Below are 22,041 nucleotides of genomic sequence, written 5' to 3' on the forward strand. Positions count from 1 at the left end.
ACTCACTTTATACCATCATTATACGGAAACAGGTCCGGGCATGAGAAGGCTGATGTAGGAAGGCGGATATGATAAGAAAAGTGACATCTCAAAACACCGTGCTTGTAATTAGAAATAAATGGTTTATTGCCTTTCCACTATTGTGTCTGGTATGTTCTCCCCTCACACTGGGAGAATACCGCCCCCTTGTGTCAAAACAGGAAAGGTGCATGAAACTAAAAAAATAATCATTCTGTTCATTCTGTTATCTGTTGAGATAACTTAACAATGACACAAAATAGATCATATCTTTGTGTATGTACTACAAAGTTGTTGTTTCTTTTATCTGGAGCCTATAAAACATTAAAAAGTGCAAACAGAAAACAAACTCTGGCTTGAATTAGTTTTTTGCAGATTTTCAGTCTTGTTTGTTTGGGACAAAATGTAGAAGAACTTGATACACATGTGCTATTTTGCATCTTTTAAGCTATAGTCTCAAACCACCTGCTTGTTACATTCAAATGCACTAGAAATATGAAAAAGTGATAAATACATGAACCTCTTCCGTCCTCGTGGGTATTAGTCACCTGGATGTTCAACAGATCAAAATCTTAGAGAAGATTAGTGGTAAATAAGGTTGTGGCATCCTGGTAAGCAGCAGACCTAACCTTTTCAACTGGGTTCCCTTAAAGAGAGATTCAAATCTCAGTTTACAACATTTTCGGTAACTGAACCGCCATCTAGGTAACTCTTTGAAGACAGTTAAATTTTATGTTAAAGGGGAGAAATTTGTGCGTAAAATACGGGAGTATTTTATTCTTGATAACTACATGAATGTTGATAGTGGTTGCAGTCATTGCACACAATAATAGTGCACACAATAAAAGTGATATAAAGGATCTCCAGTGTGCATGTGAATGTATTCCAGTGAACCCGCTGAGGATTTCTTTCTCAGACAAAGAGCTGCTCGTCTTTCCCCGAGTGGCTGCGTCTCAGTTTCAGACCGGACAGGATCTTCTGCGCTGGTGCGGTCAGGTTGTGGTCAATAGGAAATGTCCTCGGTGAGTGACACAGAGCCCGACTCTGTCCAGCACTCTGTCTGTTATTGGACATATTTCTGTTCAAATCAGCTTGACACCCAGCTGCCTCCCCCTGAGAGTACTCTTGTGTTGTACTGGATGATGTCACAGTTGCAGGTGATGTAAGTGATGAGTCCAGTCCCAGCATGTACTGCGCAACATCGCGGGGGCTTAGCGGTGCATCCCCTTTACTCTCTGCGGCAATGGTGGAGTGGTGGGGCTGGAGGGGCTGGTGGGGCTGGTGGGTGTTCTTACAGCGGACATCTAAGTCTTGGGAAAGTCTCTGCGTCCCAGGCTCTGGAGAGGAGCTGCGGCTGCTGTCGGCACTCCCTGGACGGCTCCTCACCGGGGCTGCAGGCTGTCTGGCTGCACGACCTGGGTTGGGGAGTCGGGTTCCTGGGTTATGATGCCGGTGATACTTCACAGGTTGTCTGGTGAAGCGATAGCGTGGTTGAGTCCCCAGATCAGAGTCTGGCCCTCCCACCGGCTCACCATGATGACCAGTCGATACCCCTCTTATAGCCAGGACTGGGGCAGAAGAGGGACAACAAGGGGGTAATTCATAAAAGTAGTAGAAACACTACTGATTTCAATAAACTTTGCTTTCCCTGCCAATTGTTTTCAGGCGATTTAAGCAAACACAGAACCTAAACTTAACTATACTAAGCAATACCTTGATTGAAAACTTACATTTAACCATTCATACAGAGTTCTTCTGGGAAGAGCAGACTGCACTGATTTCAACATTATCAACAGATGTTTAAAAAACTAAATCTATTATTCTCCATTTGAGGATGTGAGCATGTGTTTAGTTATGATTAGAAGCCTTGAAGTTGCATGCAGCCGTAGCCACAAAGAAGAGAACAGCTCAGAACTACAGCAAGATTAAAGCAAGCGAAGAAGAGATGAAACCATAGACCTGTCTGTTGTAGAAATTCAAGACTCAAAAGTAACAGCACGATTTCTGACAACAGTGAAATTAACATATAGTCAACATGTTAGTGAAAAGCATTCAAAATCAAGTGTCTTTAAAACAATCCCTAACAGAAGCTAAACCACCTGACTCACACGGTTTCACAGATGAATGTAACTAGAAGGCATCAGCGAAAGAAGTGGAAGGAAGTCTTGTTTCTAAAAATAACTAGAGGAAACAAAAAGTAAAGCGAGAGAAGAAATAGGAACTTCAACACACCATTGACCACTCTGCACCCACAGTATCTGGTGCTCAGGAAGAAAACTGTAAACTAGAACAAACCACCAGCCTATGAGAAATACAGTAAACAACTTAGGAGGTGTATGAGTAAAATTCATTAAAACTCTTCCTCAAGGTACAGGCCAAAACAACAAACTATAACTCATTATACCATCAACTAAAAATTCTAACAAAAATACCTAAGACATCAATACCAAGGATTAAATTCTATAATTATTTTGTTCATCTATTCTAGTCAGGAGTTACTGTTCTATCACTACATCCCGCCTACCTGCTCTCTCATTGGCTTCAAGGCTCAGCTGGTCCACTGCCTCATTGGATGAAGACTTGTCAGATATATAACCCTCGCTTGAATCTCTCTTGATTGTTCGACTCTGTTGGAACGACACAGATTGAGTGGTGGATTTCTGCAAGTATTTACAGACCACAGCTAAACCTGAAATAGTGTGCGATAGTGATTCTTGTGGGAAAAGGCCATGAACAACTACATGGGATGAGTCTGGCCATTTTATATCACTTACCTTCTTCTAACCACTCCTGAGGGACAGGTCATTTTATTTTTGTGTCCCTCTGTCTTCTGGTATAGACAGTGTGAATATATATTTTTTAATCTATAATCAATAGTAGTGAAACTGCAACATAGGGAAGCTTGAAAGGCCATACAGGCAGAGCAGTGGAAATGCAGCAGCTGTCCAGTGTGTTAATCCTGACAGAATAAACCTGAGGTTAAGATGCCAGGTGCTAAGGTAAATTAATCAGGAAAAGTAGCTCAAGCGTAAACTCTCTCTGCTACTGATCTTTTTTAAACACAAGTAGCAGTCAAATGAAGGATACTACACAAAGTTCGAAACGCTTTTTCACTGCAGCACTTACTTCAAGTGAGCGAGGCCGCACACTGGAGGAGTTTTCATGCTCCGGACCGGTGTAAACGTCCCTATCCAAGGGACAGGAAGCTCTGGGAGGGGTGTCTGGAAGAGGCACAGTTGGGACTGGGGGAGGGGGCGTACTGGGTCTCCGCTGAAGGCCAAAAACTGTGTCATGGTGTGTGATGAGGAACTCAACAAGCAAAGCCTGGTAGGTGGACTCCAGCAGGGCAATCATTGACATGTCCGTGGACACAAGAGGGCGCAACAGTGTTGGCCCGAACACAATACCCAAATTGCTAGGGGACATCTTGTTCTCGTAGTTTTCTGAAACTCTGTGAAGACAGAGAGCGGACAAATTCAAGGAAAGCTCATGGAAAGTTTGATATTTAAGGCAAGCATGCTCAGTAAATGTAACCTAATCTCTACGGGTAAATGAGAGGTTTATAACCAAGCTGCATGCTCACTTTTGCAGGTGAGATATCAAATGCTGCAAAGTGCTATAGCAATACAAAGGAAGTTTCTGTAGTAGCTTTTGGAGGCTGTGAATGATGTCCTCTATCTCCTTAGTGTCTGGTGTCAGCTGCCTTTCGCCCAGCAGCTGAATGGTCTTTCCCACAGCCATGAGGTCGTTGTACAGGTCAAAGGTTAGTAAGGGCTCTGGCAACTGGAAGAGAGATTTTGCAGTGAGATCAGGGAGAAATCATCAGATCTATAGTCTAACATGAACACCTTATATAATAAACCTGTTTAATTCAGTGAAGTTTATGTGGCAGTGGCTCCTGTACCTCCTTGAAGAAGTGCTTAAGGATGGAAGTGATGTCATGCGGTGAGAGGTCAGAGAGATCCACCTGTTCCTTTTGCATCTCAAAGGCCTGACAGAGCTTCTGGATGCGAGGCTTGGACCCACTTACACGATACACCCCCTCAGAGGAAAACAAAAGCAGAAAACACTTATTAAACACAGCTAACACTTGACACCACCTACATTTTGATCACTGTGGTATGGTAAACAATACCTGGACCGAGAGAGCGCGACTCTCAATCTCAGATGTGCAGCGCAGCACCACAAAGGGCACCTCGTCTGGCCTGTCACGCTGTAGCACTGAGAGGTCAACTCCGAACACCGTTCCCTTCCTGTGCTCACACTCTAGCTGACACACCTCCATGCACTTCCTGTGCAAAGCCACCCCGCACTGATGGCGCCGTGAAGGAGAAGGAAAGATTACATTAACAAGCTCACCCAGACCGTTCCAGTGTACATGTTAGCCCAAGCTGCTGTTCTTCCCAACACCCCCTCCCCAAAAAAACCAAACATTTGGCCTCATACCTCCTCACATTCGACCCCACTGACAACAATGTAGTTGTCGCACTGCTTGCATTTGGCCATCTTGCTCTTCATCTTCTTGAGTCGGTGTGTCATTGCAGCTCGTGAAAATGTGCGCACTTTGATCGGCTGACAATCATTGTCTGTAGTTTGAGGGAGAGGATTAAATCATGCAGTACTCTCAGAACTCTGTTTATAGAGGCATAAAAGGCGAGTAACTAACCTGTTTCCAACGCATCCCGTTCGTCCAGGTCGTCAGATGACACTGTCAAAGTGGATGCGGTTTTCCTTCTGTTAATGTTAGCTTCAATTTTGCATAATTTCCGTGGAGAGGAGACACAACAGAGGGGAAATCAATCATGTTTATCTTTGCAAGGGATTCATTTGCATGTGAAAGAAAAGTTATGGACACAGATGAAGGGTTGTGCTATTACCAGGGCTGGACAGAGATTCCAAACTGCCTCCGATATTCTCACTATCACTGTACCCCATTTTCCCTGAAGTAGACCAAAACACAGGAAAACACAAATTAAGTTCAGTTGGAAATTTGTCTGTTAATACAGTCATATACACAATCATGAAGAGTCCTTACGGCCATCGCTGAGTCTTCTGTAAGGGCTTTCATCTGCCATAGGGGAAAAGTCTTGCATAGAGCTGAAAGTATTGCTGGTTTTTCGTTTGTTCCTTTCAAATAAAAAGGATGATACAATATTTTTAATGAATAAAATATTAGTAAAAGTACAAACTTTTTTTTCCTGCTTTTCCCCAATTTTGAAAACTCTTAACAAATAATAACAAGTGAATAGTTTATCGTACCCTTTGCCCTGAGGAACATACTCCTGAAAGTTGAAGACTTGGAGAGGTTGCTCGAGGCGACGCTTGCTGCGGATGTAGAGCAGGTAGGGCTCGCCGGGTTCTAGGGACCTGGATGTTACCTCCAGGTTGTAGTAGCCGAGGGGAACAGGCTCTGTCTGCTGCCGCTGGTAGTAAAACATGTTGACTGTGGCCTGATGCGGGAGAAGAGACATAATATGGAGATCAAAGCGGTGATGGTGACGGTTTTTAAAATGGTAAAACTCTGTTGCCAAGTGCTTGTTCTTTGTGGGAACTGCTGGGTAACATTCTACTCTGGAAAGTGCCTTGAGATAATGTATATTATGATTTGGCGCTATGCAAATAAAATTGAATTGAATCAAATTAAAACGTGGCAGATGTGTTGAAATTTTACAAAAGTAAATTATTTATTTTATTAGATTATATAAGCAAAGCTGCAAACCATAAATCACTGCTTAGGTAGATTATTATATTCAAGCAAAGACATGCATTTATTTGTGAAGAAGTGAGGATGAAGACATCTTCCAATCACATTTAAGCACGACTGTGTCATTCTATATACTGGTGGTGTAGGCATTGTAACTTCTCTTCTGAAACAGAGAGTGGCTGACTACACCTTAATTGATGTTGCTATAACTGTTTGTATAGAGCCCCAAGTCACTGGGATTGTGATATTAACTAGATTAAATGAATGGCTGCTGCACTGAACAACCTTTTCAGAAGGATGCTGGCAGGAAGACAAACGTTTATTTTCATGGATTTCATACCAACCTCCTTGAGCACAGTGTCTCCCTGACAGATGAGCTTTCGGCTGTGGGAAATAATTCTCTCTTTGACCTTCACTAACTCGTCTTGGTGCGTCTTGGCATCACTCGCACACTGTTTGTACAGCAGCTCTGCCTCCAACACCTGGAGGAGACAGAGGGAAACCAGAGAGCTGCTAAACAAACCCCATATATGTATCATTTTTCTTAAATTGGATTGTGAATCACCATAAACACACTATAACCAAACCTATAATATACCATATTTTGTCTGTATTAAACTGTAGTAGAACCGCATTAAGGAGACATTCACCTTACTCTTGGCTTCATCTTTAGACTTCCTCCTCTTATCCAGTGTTTTCATTCCAGCCGTATCGTCCACAGCTTTAGCAGAGACAGCTTTAGCTTTTTCTAGCTCATCACAGCGTTGGAAGTACTGGTGCCTAGCCTTTTTAAAAGCGGTCACTGCTTCGTGCTGAACACACACAGAAGTAAAAAAACAAAACAAAAAACAGATTAGTTTAATTTTACGATGTGCGCCATGTAGAGTCTAACATGAATTTTATATAGGTATAAACAAAATCATAACAGGCAGAGGCTGATGTTTTGCTTTAGATACTTGTTCAGACATCCAGTCAGTCGGAATGTCTTAAAATTGAGAGAATTAGTTTTGACAGTTGCAATAAACTGAGCTCAACTTGAGTCACAAACAAGATTGTGAATTCACTCACCATCCTCCTTTGTTCTCTTGCCCATTGCTCCTTAAACTCTCTGCGCCACTTGTCAATCTCATTCTTCTTGGCGGCCAAGGCCTTTGGGACAGAGATACTGGATTAAAGACAAAGTCAGAGCAACACACCTGCCCCTAAATAACAGAGAAGATTTTTATCAACCTCAAACTTTTTGTATATGTGTGTGTGCGTGTGTGTGTGTGGGTGTGGGTGTGGGTGTGTGTGAAGGTGTCTGTACTTGGTAACAGCGGCTTTGAAGCAGTTCAGAAGTCTTTCTAGAGTTCACACTGTTCTTGATGTCTTGTTCTAGTGCCATCGTGTAGATGTACTGTAGAGGCATCATGTCCTACACAGGCAACAACCACTTTAGACAGCTTTTCCACAGTAAATATAGCCGAGAGAGATCAAATGATACAGACATCTTTAACATGACAACATCCTCGTTGGTACACATCCGATAAACAAAGCTGTACCTGCTGTGCCACGTTGGCTCTTGCTCCTTCAGCCGTCTTTATCACATTTTTTGCAAATTCTTGTTCTGTCAACAAAAATCCTTGTTGAGTTTTTCTTCAGCTTAAGTTATTCACACGATACTGCGCATCAAGACAAGACCAGCACAATTACATTGTGGACTGACTGAAACCACAATATTGATTATTGTTATCAGTGTATAGCCTTAATATGATGCTTGAAGCTTCATTTCTGACCAACTTGGTGATATCCACTACCCTCTATAACCTGACATTTACTGAAAAGCTCATTAAACCCCCTGTACGTCAGGCAGGACTCCAGCGTGGCTCTGGTCTGTGGTCTGTGGTCTGTTTGACCTTGTTGGAGGAACTGATATGCTTCAAAACAGCTTTGGCCTGCATTTTATGTCAGCTTTTGGTATTAGCAAGAACTACAACAGGAGAAGAACTCAGACACATTTATTTTCAGTGTTTATGTCTGAAACTGGGAAATGGTCTATGGATAGTCCGGCTGTGCTTCAGCATTACAGAGCCTACCCTGATTCTAGCACTCCTCTGACAGTGGTTCTTGATCCCACTTCCCTTTTTATTAATAGACACTGTACTGTTGCTATTACGTATCCCACATTGTTGCTCTATTATGTGTAATCCGCAGTAGTTAGGGGCTGAACTCCACCTAGCATTGCTCATCTTTTGCTATTGCCAAACACTACTCCTTACACAGCTGAGCTGGGGACTCTCTCCTATATTTTGAAAACTGGCAACAGACTTGCATGCTTGGCATCCCAGTCTGGACACTGGGCACCTGTCCAGGCTGATACCAGGGTAATCACTGTCTATAAACTCCAAAGGCACCCCATCTCCTTTATTACCCCCTCTAGCCAGCTAATCTGCTCTCTAATCCTTTCTGTGCGTGTGTGCAGTGCGTAGCTCACTGGGGTAACTGCACCACCCTCAGATATCCTCACTGAGAGAAATAATATAGACAGGCCATGTTATGGCAACATGGTACTCATAGCCCAAAAATATGAATGTTGGTACTTTTAACTGCATATTGGATAAAATGATTTTCAAGCACCTCATTTATTTCTGTTTTTGTGTGCAGGTCATATTTAATGCATTGACATGGCCTTGATAGAGACACCACAGACATGCTGTGACAATAATTTACATACTATGCCTCTATTTCCTTTACTCAGCTGGATATCCACTTACCCAAGCTGATTCTTTTCTCCATCCAGGCAAGTAGGTCTTTGGCATAGCGGCACCACAACTTGGCGTACTGCAGTGCCGTCTCCACCCCATCCTCACAGCGACAGAGTGCCAGGTCTGCTTCCTGGGCTGAGAAGGAGTACATCAGCATCACCGCAGGCTCCATACACTTGGAGCCGTACCCAGGGATCTCACAGTGTCGACTGGGCTACACCCCACAGCTTGTCTCTCCTGGAAGACTCAGACGGCCCTCAGCCTCAAAAGAAATATCTATCTACCATACAGTGACCAGCCCGAGCTCCCAGACTTTATCAGACACGAAAAAAACAAAAAAAAGGTTTACATAAACCCAAAACAGGAAATAATGACTGCATATGGCAAGTCATAGCTGCTCGTCAGAATAAAGGTCCTGTGGTTTCCAGTAGGTTTCAGTACCATGTACCCATCTCTTGCATGCAAGAACAACACAGTTGGTGGTTGGCAAAAATCTCTTTTTGTCAGTCTCCCAGTCGTCACAGTGGGGATGTGATCTGAGAGAGGAGGGTTTCGACCAAAGACAAACAGCTTTGGCTGAATAACTTCCCTCCTGGCCCCTGTTCCTCTCTCTGCCCGGCCCCTCCCTTTCACACCTGTTCACTTCTAGTCAACTACAAAGAGACAAGCCGTGCTGTGTGAGCAGGGTTACAAACACCGCTCATTGCCAGTGTGCAGTATCATCGACCACCATGTCACAGCTGTGGTCTGGCAGAGAGGGTGTTGATATGACAACCACTCTGGTTCTTCCTCTGTGACTCACACCAACAAAAGGCGGACGATGTTTGAGTGACAATCACATGGTCTCTCAAAAAGCACTCCACACCACTTTCTCTATTCCTCTTTATTGTTGTGTCCCACTTCCAGCACAACTTTTGCAAATAAATGCTGTGGTTAAGATCTATTAGTACAGATCCTAACTTTCTCCTCTAGCCAAAAGTTAGGACACAGATGCACTTCAAGAACTTTCACTTCTTCTAGCTCGCCAAAGTGCAGTTCCAAGTATTCAGTTATGTTTTAACTGAGGAAGCACACATTGCCAGAAAAAGTGCAATGGCTTCTCTCACAAGTTCCTCACTCAGACATGCAGATGTTATTTCGGGCTGATCACTTTACATAGATGCCAAATCCAGTTAGAGCGGTATAAAAAAAATCCAAACAGGATGAAATGTTCCTCTCTGTCTTCAAGCAAAATTCACAAGAAAGAACAGGCAATTCCAAGGATTTGTGGCAAGATCGTGTGCCAAGGTCAACAGCGCTTAGTCTTTCCTCTCTATGTTTTGATTTAGGGAGAGCTCTGAGCACTTTCAGCAGTCAGCCCTCAAGCAGAATCTGTGCTGCCTCGTGGCTATGGCTTCTAGCACTTGGGTTGGGGATTATCCTAGTCAGGTCCAGATTGCGGAGTGACAGGCTTTAGAGAAGCATCGAATGAGGTTTACCTCCTGGTGTGTGACCGAGCGGGGGGGGGAGGGGGGGTATAATGGAGTCCCAATCAATTGGAACACATGAAACCAGATTGCCAAAGAGCATGCCATGGTAATGTGTCATTTTCAGTTGGTTAAATAACAGGAAATGTACAAATACAGGAAAAAAAACACTTGTCTTTTTGCAGAATGATATCAGGAATTACATTAAATGGCATACAGCTTCAGTGACCACCGTTCACCAGGTGCACATTGGACTTGAACATAAAAGACCATAAAAAGACCCATTTACAGTCTGAAATGAGAAACGTTTCTGTGCTCTTTTATTTCCACTGTCGTCCTCAAATCTGTGTCTGTAATTCCTAATCTCGTACTGTGTGCTGTGACCTCTTTGAGCTGCACTGATATTGAAGTACAATGAGTAAGTCTAGTCTTTTTCTCCATCTCCCCTATATTTACTGCCTTAGCTTGTGTAATTAGGGCACCCCCCCTCTGTCTTCCCCTTGTGTCTAAGGTAAAAAACTGAGAGCAGCTGTCTCCCGCTTTAATCCTCTCCCTTTATCCTAATCTTGTTACAGCAGAGCAATTACAACTCACGGCTAATTATAAGAAAACAAGTTGAGATAGAGGAGATACTGTATTAAGTGTCACAGATTGACACCAGCTCCTGCACATCATCAGTAAGGATCCGCTGGGATGTTAGATGTCAGTAACAGCATGGTCTATGTTAACGTAAGCAGGTGATTAAACCAGTGGCTTTAACCACTACAAGTCAACAAGGAACTCAATTCAACTGGACCTATACCGACACACACAGGAGAGCCTACACACACCTATACACATACATATACCTTTCTCATACACACAAATCATACCTGATGAGTTTCCTTCTGCTTCATTATTGACTTCAGAGCGTACCTGTGAACAAAACGCATCTTCACCCTGTTGGAAAAAACAAAACAGATTCTAACTCTATAAAAGATTCACTAATCCTCACAAAATGCATCAAGAATTTACAGTTTGTCGTATCAGTAAAGTCAGCAACACATGAGATAAACTGACATCATCAACAACATAAGCAACAGTAAAAGAATTTCTTGCGCTGATTTTAAAAACTAGGTTTATCCCTTACAGACACGTTGTGTTGGTCTACGAGTTCCCTACTGTCTGGAGTGATGGATTCTGGGATGGGCTGCGAGTCAATGTCTGCCAGCAGATCCTCCCCTGCACTGAGCACAGGAAGAAAGCATCGGGAGAGGAACATGCACAGTCAAATAGCGAAACCTCTCGGGGGCTTGTCGAGGAGCGTACTATATACAAACACTCACATTTACCTGCAGCTGTGTTTCCATGTGCTTGCCTGCCACACAGATGTAGGTAACACCCTATCTGCACGTGTTGTTGGGCTGATCAGTATCACATAGTCCTTCAGTACATTTTCCAGTACATTTATTTATACTGGTTTGCCAGTTTATTTTTACTGCACCTCTACTTTACAATATTCACACATTATGTTTGGGCAGGTATCGTCCCACAAAAGGAGCAGTTTCCAGTGACGCACCGTCGCTGCGTAGGTTATATAAGAACTTTCTCCATTGAAATAATCTATATTGAGAGATCATGCATAGATAGTTAAGATCAGATGATGGATTATGGCTTTGTTTCATCCTGTATGGTTTCCTATGATTAGAAAAGCTTACAGCATCTTTGAGTGACACCTTACTAACCACTGTGTTTTTCCCTCACTGTATTCAAAATGTACAAGCCGAGTGATGCAGGAGACAAGACAAACAACCATCATGTAAGTGAATAATACTTACGAAGAGATTAAAGATAAATCAAGATTATCAAAATCTCTGAAGATCTCACTATATCGCTTGGTTTCAGATTTAGGATGCACCTTCTTCACATCTAAAAGGAGAAATGGAAAAACTAAGATACATAAAATAATAAGATTGTCACTGTAGATTTGAGGTCATGAAAGAGACAGACATGCTGACACTAAATGTATACAATTTAAGGCCAAACCAGAGTCTTTAAAGATGTTGTGAAGAATCAAAGAAGAGGATATACACACAGATTGCAGATCACGTTACGCAATCCCCAAATAAGGTTTCTCTTTATTTTGTAAAGCCGCACAACAAAGAAAAATATGAAGGTTGGAACGGTGAATAACCCATTCAGCTCTGACCTGATTTCTATTGGTCACATGTTGAGATGATGAGATTATTGAAGTTTACAGTATTTTACCACTGCACTACTTCTTAGCAGCTCAACAAAATCAGCATCTAAATACTTAACGTACAACATAATAAAACTTGAAGATAGAAACATCAAACTTCAGTTTGTCCCCTGGAGTCAGCATTTCCTTTACATTTCTGCACACTTCTTTGACTGAATGTGAACTAAAATATAATGAGGAACAATGTGGTTCATTTTGATGGCAAAACCTCTACCTACTCTACTCAAACTATTTAACTGTTTTTTTTTTGTTTTGTTTTTTACCTCGGGGCATACCAAAACGTTAAAACCTGATGATTTACAACATATGCCAAAAATGAAAAAAGCAATCTGTCTTTCACAGAGATGGCTCCATTTTGGTCAACCACATCCTGCTTGCAATTCGTGTCACGTCCCACAATGAACATAAAGTCCTTGTTTTTTGCACCAGCAGTGTTACAGTGCAACAATAAGAAGTGAGAGGGAAGTAAGATGTTTGAACACAACTATAAAACCAAGTGTTCCAGTCATACTCCACTTAATCAGAGACAAGCCTTTGACTGTTTTAGTTTGTTGTATAACGGCAGTATTTTCAATGACCGAAAACAATTTGACAGTCATGAATTCAAATGACGTTGTGGCTAGTTCCCAAATACTGTAGCAATTTGTAGTCAATGAGGGGTTGTACCAACTGTTGCACCAATCTCTGTGAAATCTTAAATTAATATTCTAGGATTAGATAGATTAAAGAAATCCACATCCTGTTAAATAAAACTACAAATTAGAAAAGAGTTCAGGAAGTTCACCAGTCCTCATTTGACTATGAGGGTGCACACAGCACCATAAACCTCCTTACAGACACATTGACAAAGAATATGCAGGCACATTGTGCATGCACCCACATGCAACACCCGTGGTATAATGAAACTACAGTGATGTCAGCAAATTTCCAATCGGCACACATCAAGAGACTATTCATCCATTTAAAAATAATCTTAACAAATGAGGAAATGTACATCTCAATGGCAGGGTTTGAAAGGGTTTTTGAAAAAACACCAAACAACATTGTTTCAGTACATAAAAGCATGATGGGCAACAGATTCTGTAAAAGATGTGAGACAAAACACTTCCCCAAAAATTACCTCGAAATGTCACATTCTTTGTGCTCACCTGTAGCTTGAGAGGAACCCTGGCTTGGCACTTGATCTTCCATTTCTGCACTAAGCAAGACTCTACCAACACCACTCGCACATCATCTGCCCTTAAGGTCACACTGCACTACACAATAAGAAACAGTGCCGTTGAGGTGGCAGGAAATCTGCACTGCAGTGTGTACATGCACTGACACACTTATGATAAATTACTAGCATGCAGCTCTGAGCCTGCTGCCGTTTGTGCTTTCAAAATGATCTTCCTCTGTTAGAGTGGAGGTTAGCCAACATTTTCACCACCACGGGAAGAGGAAGTGTATCTCTCTGTCACTGTAGGCCCCACCTACACTATCACACCACAGTCAGAAGGTGCCACAGTGTTAAGATTGAAGTGTTTTAGTAAAAAAAAAAAAAAAGGTTTGTGATCTCAGCAGCTTGTTGTGGGTAACGTCAGAGTGCAAGTGGTTTGCACGGTGTGTATTTTGACAGATTGCAGATATTGGCAGATGCTGATCTAATAGCCGATACTAAACATCAGAATACATAATTTGGTAAATTCTTTGCACTTCTCATCATCCCGCATACTTTATATTTGCAGTGAGCACTTGGTTAAAAGTGAGGAATTACTGAGGTGTGAAATGAAGCCCACCACCCCTTTTAGCTCCATTTGAACATTCCAAGAACCTTTTGATTATGTCTAATGGCCCCATCAGACATAATTAAAAGAGTCCTGGACCCCACTTAAGGTACACCTCAGTGTTCAGTCTTACAGCACAGTTGTCTAGGACTGGAACACATTGGCGTACAAAATGTCCTCAAATTGGTTCTATTTAACATCTGGGCTTGATTAATCAGATAAATAAAAACTGAGAACAAAGTAAGTGGTACATGCTTGACAGTGGTTAGGTTACCCAGTGTGTCACAGTAACAATAATCAATTATGTGTAAGTGTAATAAATGGGTCACCACTGTGTGTCACAGTGCAGGTGTAAATGAGGTCTCAAATACAGTTAGTGTAACAGAGCCATCCAACTCAAAATACACTAAACAAACTAAAGTTCTGCCACAATACCACACAGACATTTGTTTTAAAGCACTACATTTTGTTAAGTGAAGGGGTTCCTCATGCTTTTTGTTTGTTCACACTATTATGTTACTGGCTAAAGCACACAGCCAGTTTAAGTAGCACAACCTTCAGAGAAAATGTTCACACAACCATAGTAATATGCATCCTATAACAGTAATAACATTCAACTTTTTTTCTTTTTTTAAAAATAAAACATTTTATTTTTTGTTGGCACAATGCACCACTGCATTTCTGTGCAAAATCAGTGGCTGAACATCTCCCAACAGTACCTTACAGAAATCAGCTTCTTTGGAGATCTAGTGTGGCCATGTAATGCAGAAACCATGACAAAATAAATATGTAAAAGCAAGACAATGCAAACTTTACATGTTCTCTTTCGTAGGGTTTTTTTTCATCAAGTGTTTACAAAAAATGCTATAACTCAGACTTAACTGTCGAAGATTACGAGGTGTAGAAACTGGCGTGTGCTTGGATGTGGTTGGGTGGGTTCTTTCTGAGGGAACATAAAGGGAATATTTAACCGTGTCCCTCCCAAACCATCAAGTTTGAGGTGTGTGCAGGGGTTTGTCTCGCTTATAACCATGTCAACAGCTGGTTGGCGACAATAGTCTGGGAACAACTCAGTCAAAAGTGGTGACAAGGGACACAGCAATAACGACATGTGTTAGCATTCAGGCATTCACAGCATTTCCTTGAATCTAAAGCTTCTGTGTGCTTGTGTTTCTGTTGTGTGTTATTAAGATATGCTGCAAGCATTTAAAGTGTTGGCTAATGATTATTCAAAACACAGCAATATGAAATTTGTAAAGAGAAAATACTAAAGATGAAAACAAAAGACATGCAGATATTTCTCCTCTTGGACTTTTGACAGCAGAGACCAATGGATTTAGAATGATACTGGTTGACTGAATACATGAATGCTTCCATCAAATCATGATTTTCAACAGTTTGGCTAATGCCTAATTAATCTGTAGCATTCACAGTGTAATGTCAAATTAGGACAAAGTTAATTGCCCGGTGACTGAAATGTAACAGTCCAATTGCATTATTTGCTAATATATAGGTTCATTTCTGTATGACAGACAGAAGCTGGGTACTGCAAATGCCATTCCAAATGGCAAGTCTAGTGCCTTTATAAAGTAAAAACTACAAACGGACAACCTGATGGAAAACATGACCTGATCCCTTTTGAACTTCTTACATCTGGATAAATTAAATCTTTCTACAAACTCTGATGTCACATCCCTGCTGTGATGCAAAATCCAAAGTACCAAAGATGAAACATGATTTTAAAAAAACTAAGGCGGCTTGCTCTATGCACCTCTGAATTTTTCCAAGGCTCGCATGCAGTTCTTCTCATAGCTCGTCCCGTGCCGTACTGTCCAAAGGAGACTGGAGCACATCTGAGTTCTGGGCCTCAGTGCTGATCTCAGCCTGCTCCCGGGTTTTTCCTGAGCGCGCTCTGTCCCAGTCTGTACGGACCTTGTCATTGTCCCACACTGTGGAGGTCTCAGTGTCGCTGATGTAGCCTTCATCGCCCGTGTAGTGTGTTGGATACACTAGAAGAGGCTCTGCAGAAAACGCATTCAGGTCCCTGGTTTCAAACTGATCCATATAATCAGACCTGTGGAGGACACGGTAATGTCAAGCAAAACATAGCAGAGCAAATCCCCAGCAGAAGTGTAAATCATGTGTGTGTGCTTGTACAAGGTAGGGAACAAACACTTACACAGGGTGTTTATTGTACATGATAGGAAGAAACTCATCCACTGGTAAAATCCTCTTTAGTGGTTCTGCTTTCAAAAGCTTCTCAGCACCTTGTAATGATATCATATAACCTAATGTCCAATACGAATAGTCTGCTTCCACTAAGTTGTGTATATTAGGCACTGCTTTCTCTGGGTGATCCACTTGCATTCTCTTCCGACCGATATAACTATAAGAAAGAATTGAAAAGGACGAATGAGAGGCAAAAGCAATTGTATGGGAATCGGGGTTAAATTAAAGACTGTGAAGGAAGTACAAACTCACATGAGATCCCAGTCCAGTCCTTCATCCTCCACCTCACTCATCAAGTTCATCAAGCGACGTTTGAAGAAGACCTCGAAGCGCAGGTCGTCTTCGATCACCAGAGAGGTGTGCAAGCGTCGCTCAACGATCTAAGGTCAGACACGGTTTTATCATCACACCGCCCATCTGTCTGGTTCATAAATGTCCAAATGCTTGGCTTCTGAGACTCACCTCTTTCCAGATTTTATGGTGGGAAAGGAAACATCCCAGTTCTCCTTTTGTCAGTGGGCGACCATGATATGGGTCACTGTATCCAGGGAGCATATGGATGCCCATAGCATTAATTTCACTGATATTCATCGCTCTGAAGTATAGAGAGAAAAACAAATGCCACAAAATGGGAAATGAGAGAGTGCAGACAAGAGTGATTACCATGTGCTTAATAAGTGTAAAGTATTCGTTTAACGGAGTGAACTTACTTTCCATCTACGGCTGGAATGACCTTACAAGCAATCTCCTGCTCGTACAATGCCCTCAGCATACGTTCTCGGCGGTCAGTCCGCCTCTGCAGGTTTATCATGAACACCTGCACATGGAGCAACAGCAGAAGCAGTCAATGCGATTACAGATTTCGAACAGCAGGGGGAAGCATTCAGCACAGAAGTGGATAGAAAGCCATTTTTGCAGGGTCCATCTTCACATCACTCTTTACTCACCTCATCAAAGCCCAGTTTGTCAGGGTGTTTTCTAGGAACACGTATGTATTTGGAAGGCATCACTGGGGAATTTCGCACTACACAGTGAGAGGGAAGATGGATGCAGAAATGGTATGAATGATACACAGAAATCTAAGCTGAAAGTTATCATTAGATGAAGCAGCAGAGAGTAGAATATAGATTTAAAGCCGGTGAAAAAAAAAAAAAAAGGCAGCTGAATCAGAAGTAAAGCCCTCAGACTGAATGTAAGCTACTCACCATTGACCTCCAGCAGGGAGTGCAAGAAGCTGTCAACTTCATCTTGCAAAGTATTATGGGATCGAAGGGGCACAGGGAAGTTACCGTAGGTCTCTTTGTTACATACAAACATTTGCACATCTGTAAAGAGGAGTAGATGAAAATGTTTTCTCAATCTGAAGTTCAGCCTTTTAGGTTAAAACGTTAAAGACAAATGTGTCACATCTTCAGATTGAAGCACTGAATGGTATAATACCTGCCATCCGAGCAGAGAAGGCAAACACAATGATATCATCAAAAGCCCAGCTGTAGTCTGGGTGTGGCGGGTGAAAGGCCAGCTGCCTGGATGCCTCTTTCCTGAGGTCTATCAGGAAGGTGGAGTGGACCATGGGTACGGCAAAACAGCCCTTACGCACCTGCTTCCTTATGGGTATGTAGGCAGGGGTGCGCTTATAGTAACCCTGAAGAAGCCGAGTTGATTAACAGTTGAGTTCAGAGAGGATTTGAGAGCACTCATTACAAGCAACTAAGCCCTTTGAAAATACCTGACATTAACAATCATGCACACCCTATCATCACCAAAGTACCTGCGAGGTCATTCCACACCAGAAGTTGGAATAGGCTGCACGGGAATCAAGCATGGGAGCGATAATGGTCTTATTCTCTTTCATGAGCTTCCAGAGCACATCAGGATTGGTGAGGAGGTTATCACAGTCCGCCAACTACACAAAGAAAAGAAGGTAAATTGTTAATGGTGTGTGTGTGTGTGTGTGTGTGTGTGTGTGTGTGTTTGTGTGTATATGGGGCATACTACTCAGAAACCTTCAGAAGAAATGTTGAACAGGTCATGAAGGTTGAATTGGGAACTAAAATTGACATTAAAAAAACAAAAAGATGAAAAAGGGAGAAGGCTGTGAGAGTTTCCAAAACAATTCTGTTGCACAAAATTATTGCAATTCTGGATGTACTTTCCTCCAAAATTATACCCCACTGAAGCTAGGCAAAGTGGGCTTGGCAGGGGAATACAAATAGAAGATGGAAACAGAGCTGCGTTTTAAAGTATGGTTCATGTTGAGTCAAGCTTTGTGTCAGTGTATGGATCCAGCTTGAACCCGGCCAGATGAACCTTAACCACAAGAGACAGAAAAATGTATGCGGGTAAATTTTCAACACCATCCCTGGTGCTTTAATTACAATTGAGATAGTTCCTTGGACTTAACTCTGTACTTATCTTTCTGCTGCTATTGAACAATAAAGATAGTCTGGGTAGCAGCATGGGCTCAGTTCTTAAAATAGAAACGTTTTTACTGTGCTTTTTGTGCCTGTAAAGAGCACTTTTGTTGACCTACCATAAAGTAATCCGCCCACATCTCACGAGCTGCCTCCAGTGCTACTTGCCGAAGCTTCATAACATGCTCATAACGGAGGTCTGTCCACTGCTTCGGACCATCTTCATCCGCATAACGTCTGCAAGAGACAATTACATACTTGATGTGACAGATTTTACTGGCTCTGCATGCCAACCTTTTCGGCAACACAAACTTCCACCAGAAAGTTACCAACCTGGGTTCATCTTTTGGCCTCCATTCCACATAATGGTAAAGGCTCTGCACCTGGATGAGCCAGTTACGCAAAATGGCTGTGGTGTTGTCCTCGTTGTGATCAGTTGCTACCCTGTCAATATACAACAAATGTAAATGATTAGAATGAGGTGCATTCGACGTCAGAGGGACTGAACATAATGGACAACCGAGGCCAAGAAAAGTAAAACTGTGACAATGACTGAATGTAGCACTAGTGCTACACTGAGACAAAGAGTTGAAAGACGATACCAAGACTCAAATGACAATAGTCTGTGTTCACATTATGTACGCTCATTGTCCGCATCTGTGGGAACTGACACAAGTGATAATGATACCAACATAACAACAGAAAAAGACTGTACATCTGGTTGATATCATTTTAGTGTAGGTTATCACATTTTAAGGAATGTTACATCAAGGAAATAAGACCGGAAACAGAATTACAGAAGTAAAACCTTTGGCTGCAGTAGGTTAGAAGAAAAGGAAATAATTCAAACTGGGTGAAGCCATGCGTGAGGCACATGAACCTGAGTCAGACACCTTGTATGTGTGATCTCATGCTGCAGACGACTGAAATCAAACCCCACAACACAACATCCAAAGCGTTTCTTTCTTTAGCCATGTGGTGTACTGTATTTGAACCATGCGGACAAAAGCCAGGATGGATTCTCGCGAAAGATTTCACATGGATCTGAGAGAACACAGCAGCTCCATGCTAAACAATTTCTCCCCTCACTCCTGCTGTCCATCTGTCTTAAATCCTCAAACTGTGAATTACGCTGATTCTTCCACCTCATTTTCAGCTCAAATAAATGTTTGTTAAAAGCACAGTTTTGAACCAAGGACTACTGATGCTCTAAACATACATCTACATTTGGTGTTCCACTTAAATCTGGTCTCTCGTTGCTCTGGTGAAGCAGAAATGAAGGACTAATTGCAGACACCAAAGCTTTAAATGACAGCCTGGCTAACTCTGATTGTGAGGCTTTGGCAAGCAGTTGTGAAAGGCTTCAGCAAAAAGCAACTAACAGCATGTAGTGTTTACAACATCACATAGCTCTTTGCATTTTCCAGATGTAGCTTAGAAAGTGTTTACAGAACATGTCAAAACACAACTGCCCTTACGCAAAACTTATTTACACAAGCACTTCTGTCCACCAAATAGAAAAAGGATAAATTTAACAATTTCACACGCATAAAGTCCCTTAATAGAGCTAAACTTGTTCACCAAGTTGATGAGTGAAAAGCACACTTCTTTGAGCCCTCCAGGTAGTCATGGAAACTGCTCAGAGCTCTGAGGGTTTAAGCACAGGTGGGCTGTTGGAGCATGTTGTTTAGTTATTATGTGAGGAACACCTCCCTTTCACTTCCCTCAGCATTTGCGTGAGCCAGGTAGACAGATGTTTACACTGTCTAAAACACCAATTTTCACAACCACTTGATAATTGCCTTAGAAAGTTAAGTTTGTCACAAATGACGGGCAGTGTTGCAATTGTGTTAGGTCCGGGAAATTGCCAATAGGACCCACAATACTGCATAAAACAACTAGTTTTTAGGCTCCATAATCACTTAGCATGTAAAGCAACTATTCAAAGTTGCCCTGCTCTATAGTGAAAGCTACTTAGGCAAATTGACCTGTGTAGTGTTTTTGTGAATTATATAAATCTCTCACCTGGGACTCAGGTTTATCATATATAAGCCTAGCTGGTAGTCAGGAAGTGATATGAGCTGGGGGAGAAGATCTGAAGTAGCCTAAAGATATGAGTATGTGTGTATTCATGGGCAGTGCAGAGAGAACAATATCTCACTTTGTTAGGGTTTATGTGTTAAACCATAGAGCTCCCCTCGTGGCCAAATGAGTCCCGTCCCCTCCCCTCCACGTATACAGATCAATGCATGGCTACTCTGATGAGGAGCAGTGACCAGATGTGTTCACCTCTGTCCAGAAGACTGTGGCTACCGTCGTCTGAACACTGTGTTGATTCTTCCTTGTGACTGCTTGTTGAGATTTGTGGTACTTTTTTCTTTTCACTCGGGATGTGCCCTGCGCAGTACAACTTTTCTGCATTGTTACGATTATTAATCCGTCGTTCTTTGCGGGTCCACCCGCATTTTTTTACGTCTCCCCACAACTCTGCCGTGCAAACAGCAATACACTTTTATGCTACACTTATTCAAGTTATTTCTAGTAGGAAAACTTAGGCAAAAACACGAAAACGTTGAGACCTTGACGTTAAGTTAACTTCTTAGCTGCTTCCTAGCTTGCGAGAGAAGAGCAACATTTCCTTGCAGAAACTTACCACAGAGCCATACGGTCCTTGGGATAGTTGAGGCGCTCAATGTTGCCCAGGAAATAAGGCAAAGAGTGCTCTGAGTTTCTGCAGATCAGGGCGACGAGGATCCGGGGAGCGAGAAGCGGAGACTCGGGGCTCCAGCGCTCCTCCGCAAAATATCCCCGGGCAGGGCTGCAGCAGGACAGGAGCAGGAGGAGCAGCGCGGCGGGGAGGCAGGCGAAGTTTGCACGGGACATTGCGGTAATAAATTAAGGAGTATTTAAAAACTCACAAACAAATCTAGGTCTCTGACGGTTATGGCTCCTGATAAGACACTATTGAAAAGTCGCCTCTTTACTTTTCGCGGTCATGACAGATAAACAGAATCTGTGCAGCAGCTCCTGATGTGACAACACTGCGAAGTTGCATTTTAAAGGGGTGGGGTGTGCCGTGGTCTTAAAGGGGATGGACTACGGAACAGGAATGCACAGTAAAAACAAAAGGCAAATGTTTAATTAGCATTTTATTATTTTTTTTATTGCTAATGAAAATACGTTTTATGGATGGTTGTTAGTTGCGCCCAAGTTCCAAATGACTGCTGATTTTCAGTGTTAACGGTGAGACGTTATAGTTTACAAGGGGTGTGAACAAACAGCTTTTTACAGTAGCCTATATTGATTTAGTATGATTCAGATGGACTGTCAACCTAAATGTGTTATGAAGATCAAGTTTCCCAAAAATTCACAGCCAAGAAAATGGACCAATCCAGACATGTTCTAAGACGTTGAGAAATACTCTGCTAATAATGCTTTTATCTGATATGGGTTTTCCACAG

At 42.2% G+C, this 22,041-nt stretch overlaps 2 protein-coding genes across 4 annotated transcripts; both read right to left on the reverse strand.

The window, feature by feature from the left end:
- Positions 1 to 102: 102 nt before the first annotated feature.
- On the reverse strand, positions 103 to 13,455 carry gmip (GEM interacting protein). Of its 3 annotated transcripts, XM_056400503.1 has the most exons (21): positions 13,320 to 13,455; positions 11,750 to 11,840; positions 11,062 to 11,158; positions 10,805 to 10,871; positions 8,476 to 8,601; positions 7,264 to 7,328; positions 7,029 to 7,136; positions 6,791 to 6,871; positions 6,373 to 6,534; positions 6,067 to 6,204; positions 5,278 to 5,468; positions 5,054 to 5,145; positions 4,896 to 4,958; positions 4,685 to 4,765; positions 4,465 to 4,604; positions 4,154 to 4,330; positions 3,923 to 4,060; positions 3,602 to 3,801; positions 3,145 to 3,469; positions 2,543 to 2,645; positions 103 to 1,586 (listed from the first exon to the last, which is right to left on the reverse strand). In XM_056400503.1, the coding sequence occupies exons 1-21, from the start codon at positions 13,360 to 13,362 to the stop codon at positions 931 to 933; spliced, it is 3,144 nt and encodes a 1,047-aa protein (XP_056256478.1). In that variant the 5' UTR covers positions 13,363 to 13,455; the 3' UTR covers positions 103 to 930. The 3 variants fall into 3 exon arrangements, with proteins under 3 accessions (XP_056256478.1, XP_056256479.1, XP_056256480.1); XM_056400504.1 differs by lacking the exons at positions 7,029 to 7,136; positions 7,264 to 7,328; positions 8,476 to 8,601; positions 13,320 to 13,455 and having other exon boundaries at positions 11,062 to 11,153; positions 11,750 to 11,829; XM_056400505.1 differs by lacking the exons at positions 7,029 to 7,136; positions 7,264 to 7,328; positions 8,476 to 8,601; positions 13,320 to 13,455 and having other exon boundaries at positions 11,750 to 11,790.
- On the reverse strand, positions 12,000 to 21,620 carry colgalt1a (collagen beta(1-O)galactosyltransferase 1a). The gene is made up of 12 exons (XM_056400508.1): positions 21,234 to 21,620; positions 18,914 to 19,024; positions 18,700 to 18,817; positions 17,938 to 18,072; positions 17,607 to 17,811; positions 17,372 to 17,491; positions 17,114 to 17,190; positions 16,877 to 16,983; positions 16,629 to 16,761; positions 16,419 to 16,546; positions 16,117 to 16,323; positions 12,000 to 16,011 (listed from the first exon to the last, which is right to left on the reverse strand). The coding sequence occupies exons 1-12, from the start codon at positions 21,461 to 21,463 to the stop codon at positions 15,744 to 15,746; spliced, it is 1,839 nt and encodes a 612-aa protein (XP_056256483.1). The 5' UTR covers positions 21,464 to 21,620; the 3' UTR covers positions 12,000 to 15,743.
- Between the last annotated feature and the right edge of the window lie 421 nt (positions 21,621 to 22,041).

This window comes from Seriola aureovittata, chromosome 17 (assembly GCF_021018895.1).
Source record: "Seriola aureovittata isolate HTS-2021-v1 ecotype China chromosome 17, ASM2101889v1, whole genome shotgun sequence".
Lineage (NCBI taxonomy): Eukaryota > Metazoa > Chordata > Actinopteri > Carangiformes > Carangidae > Seriola > Seriola aureovittata.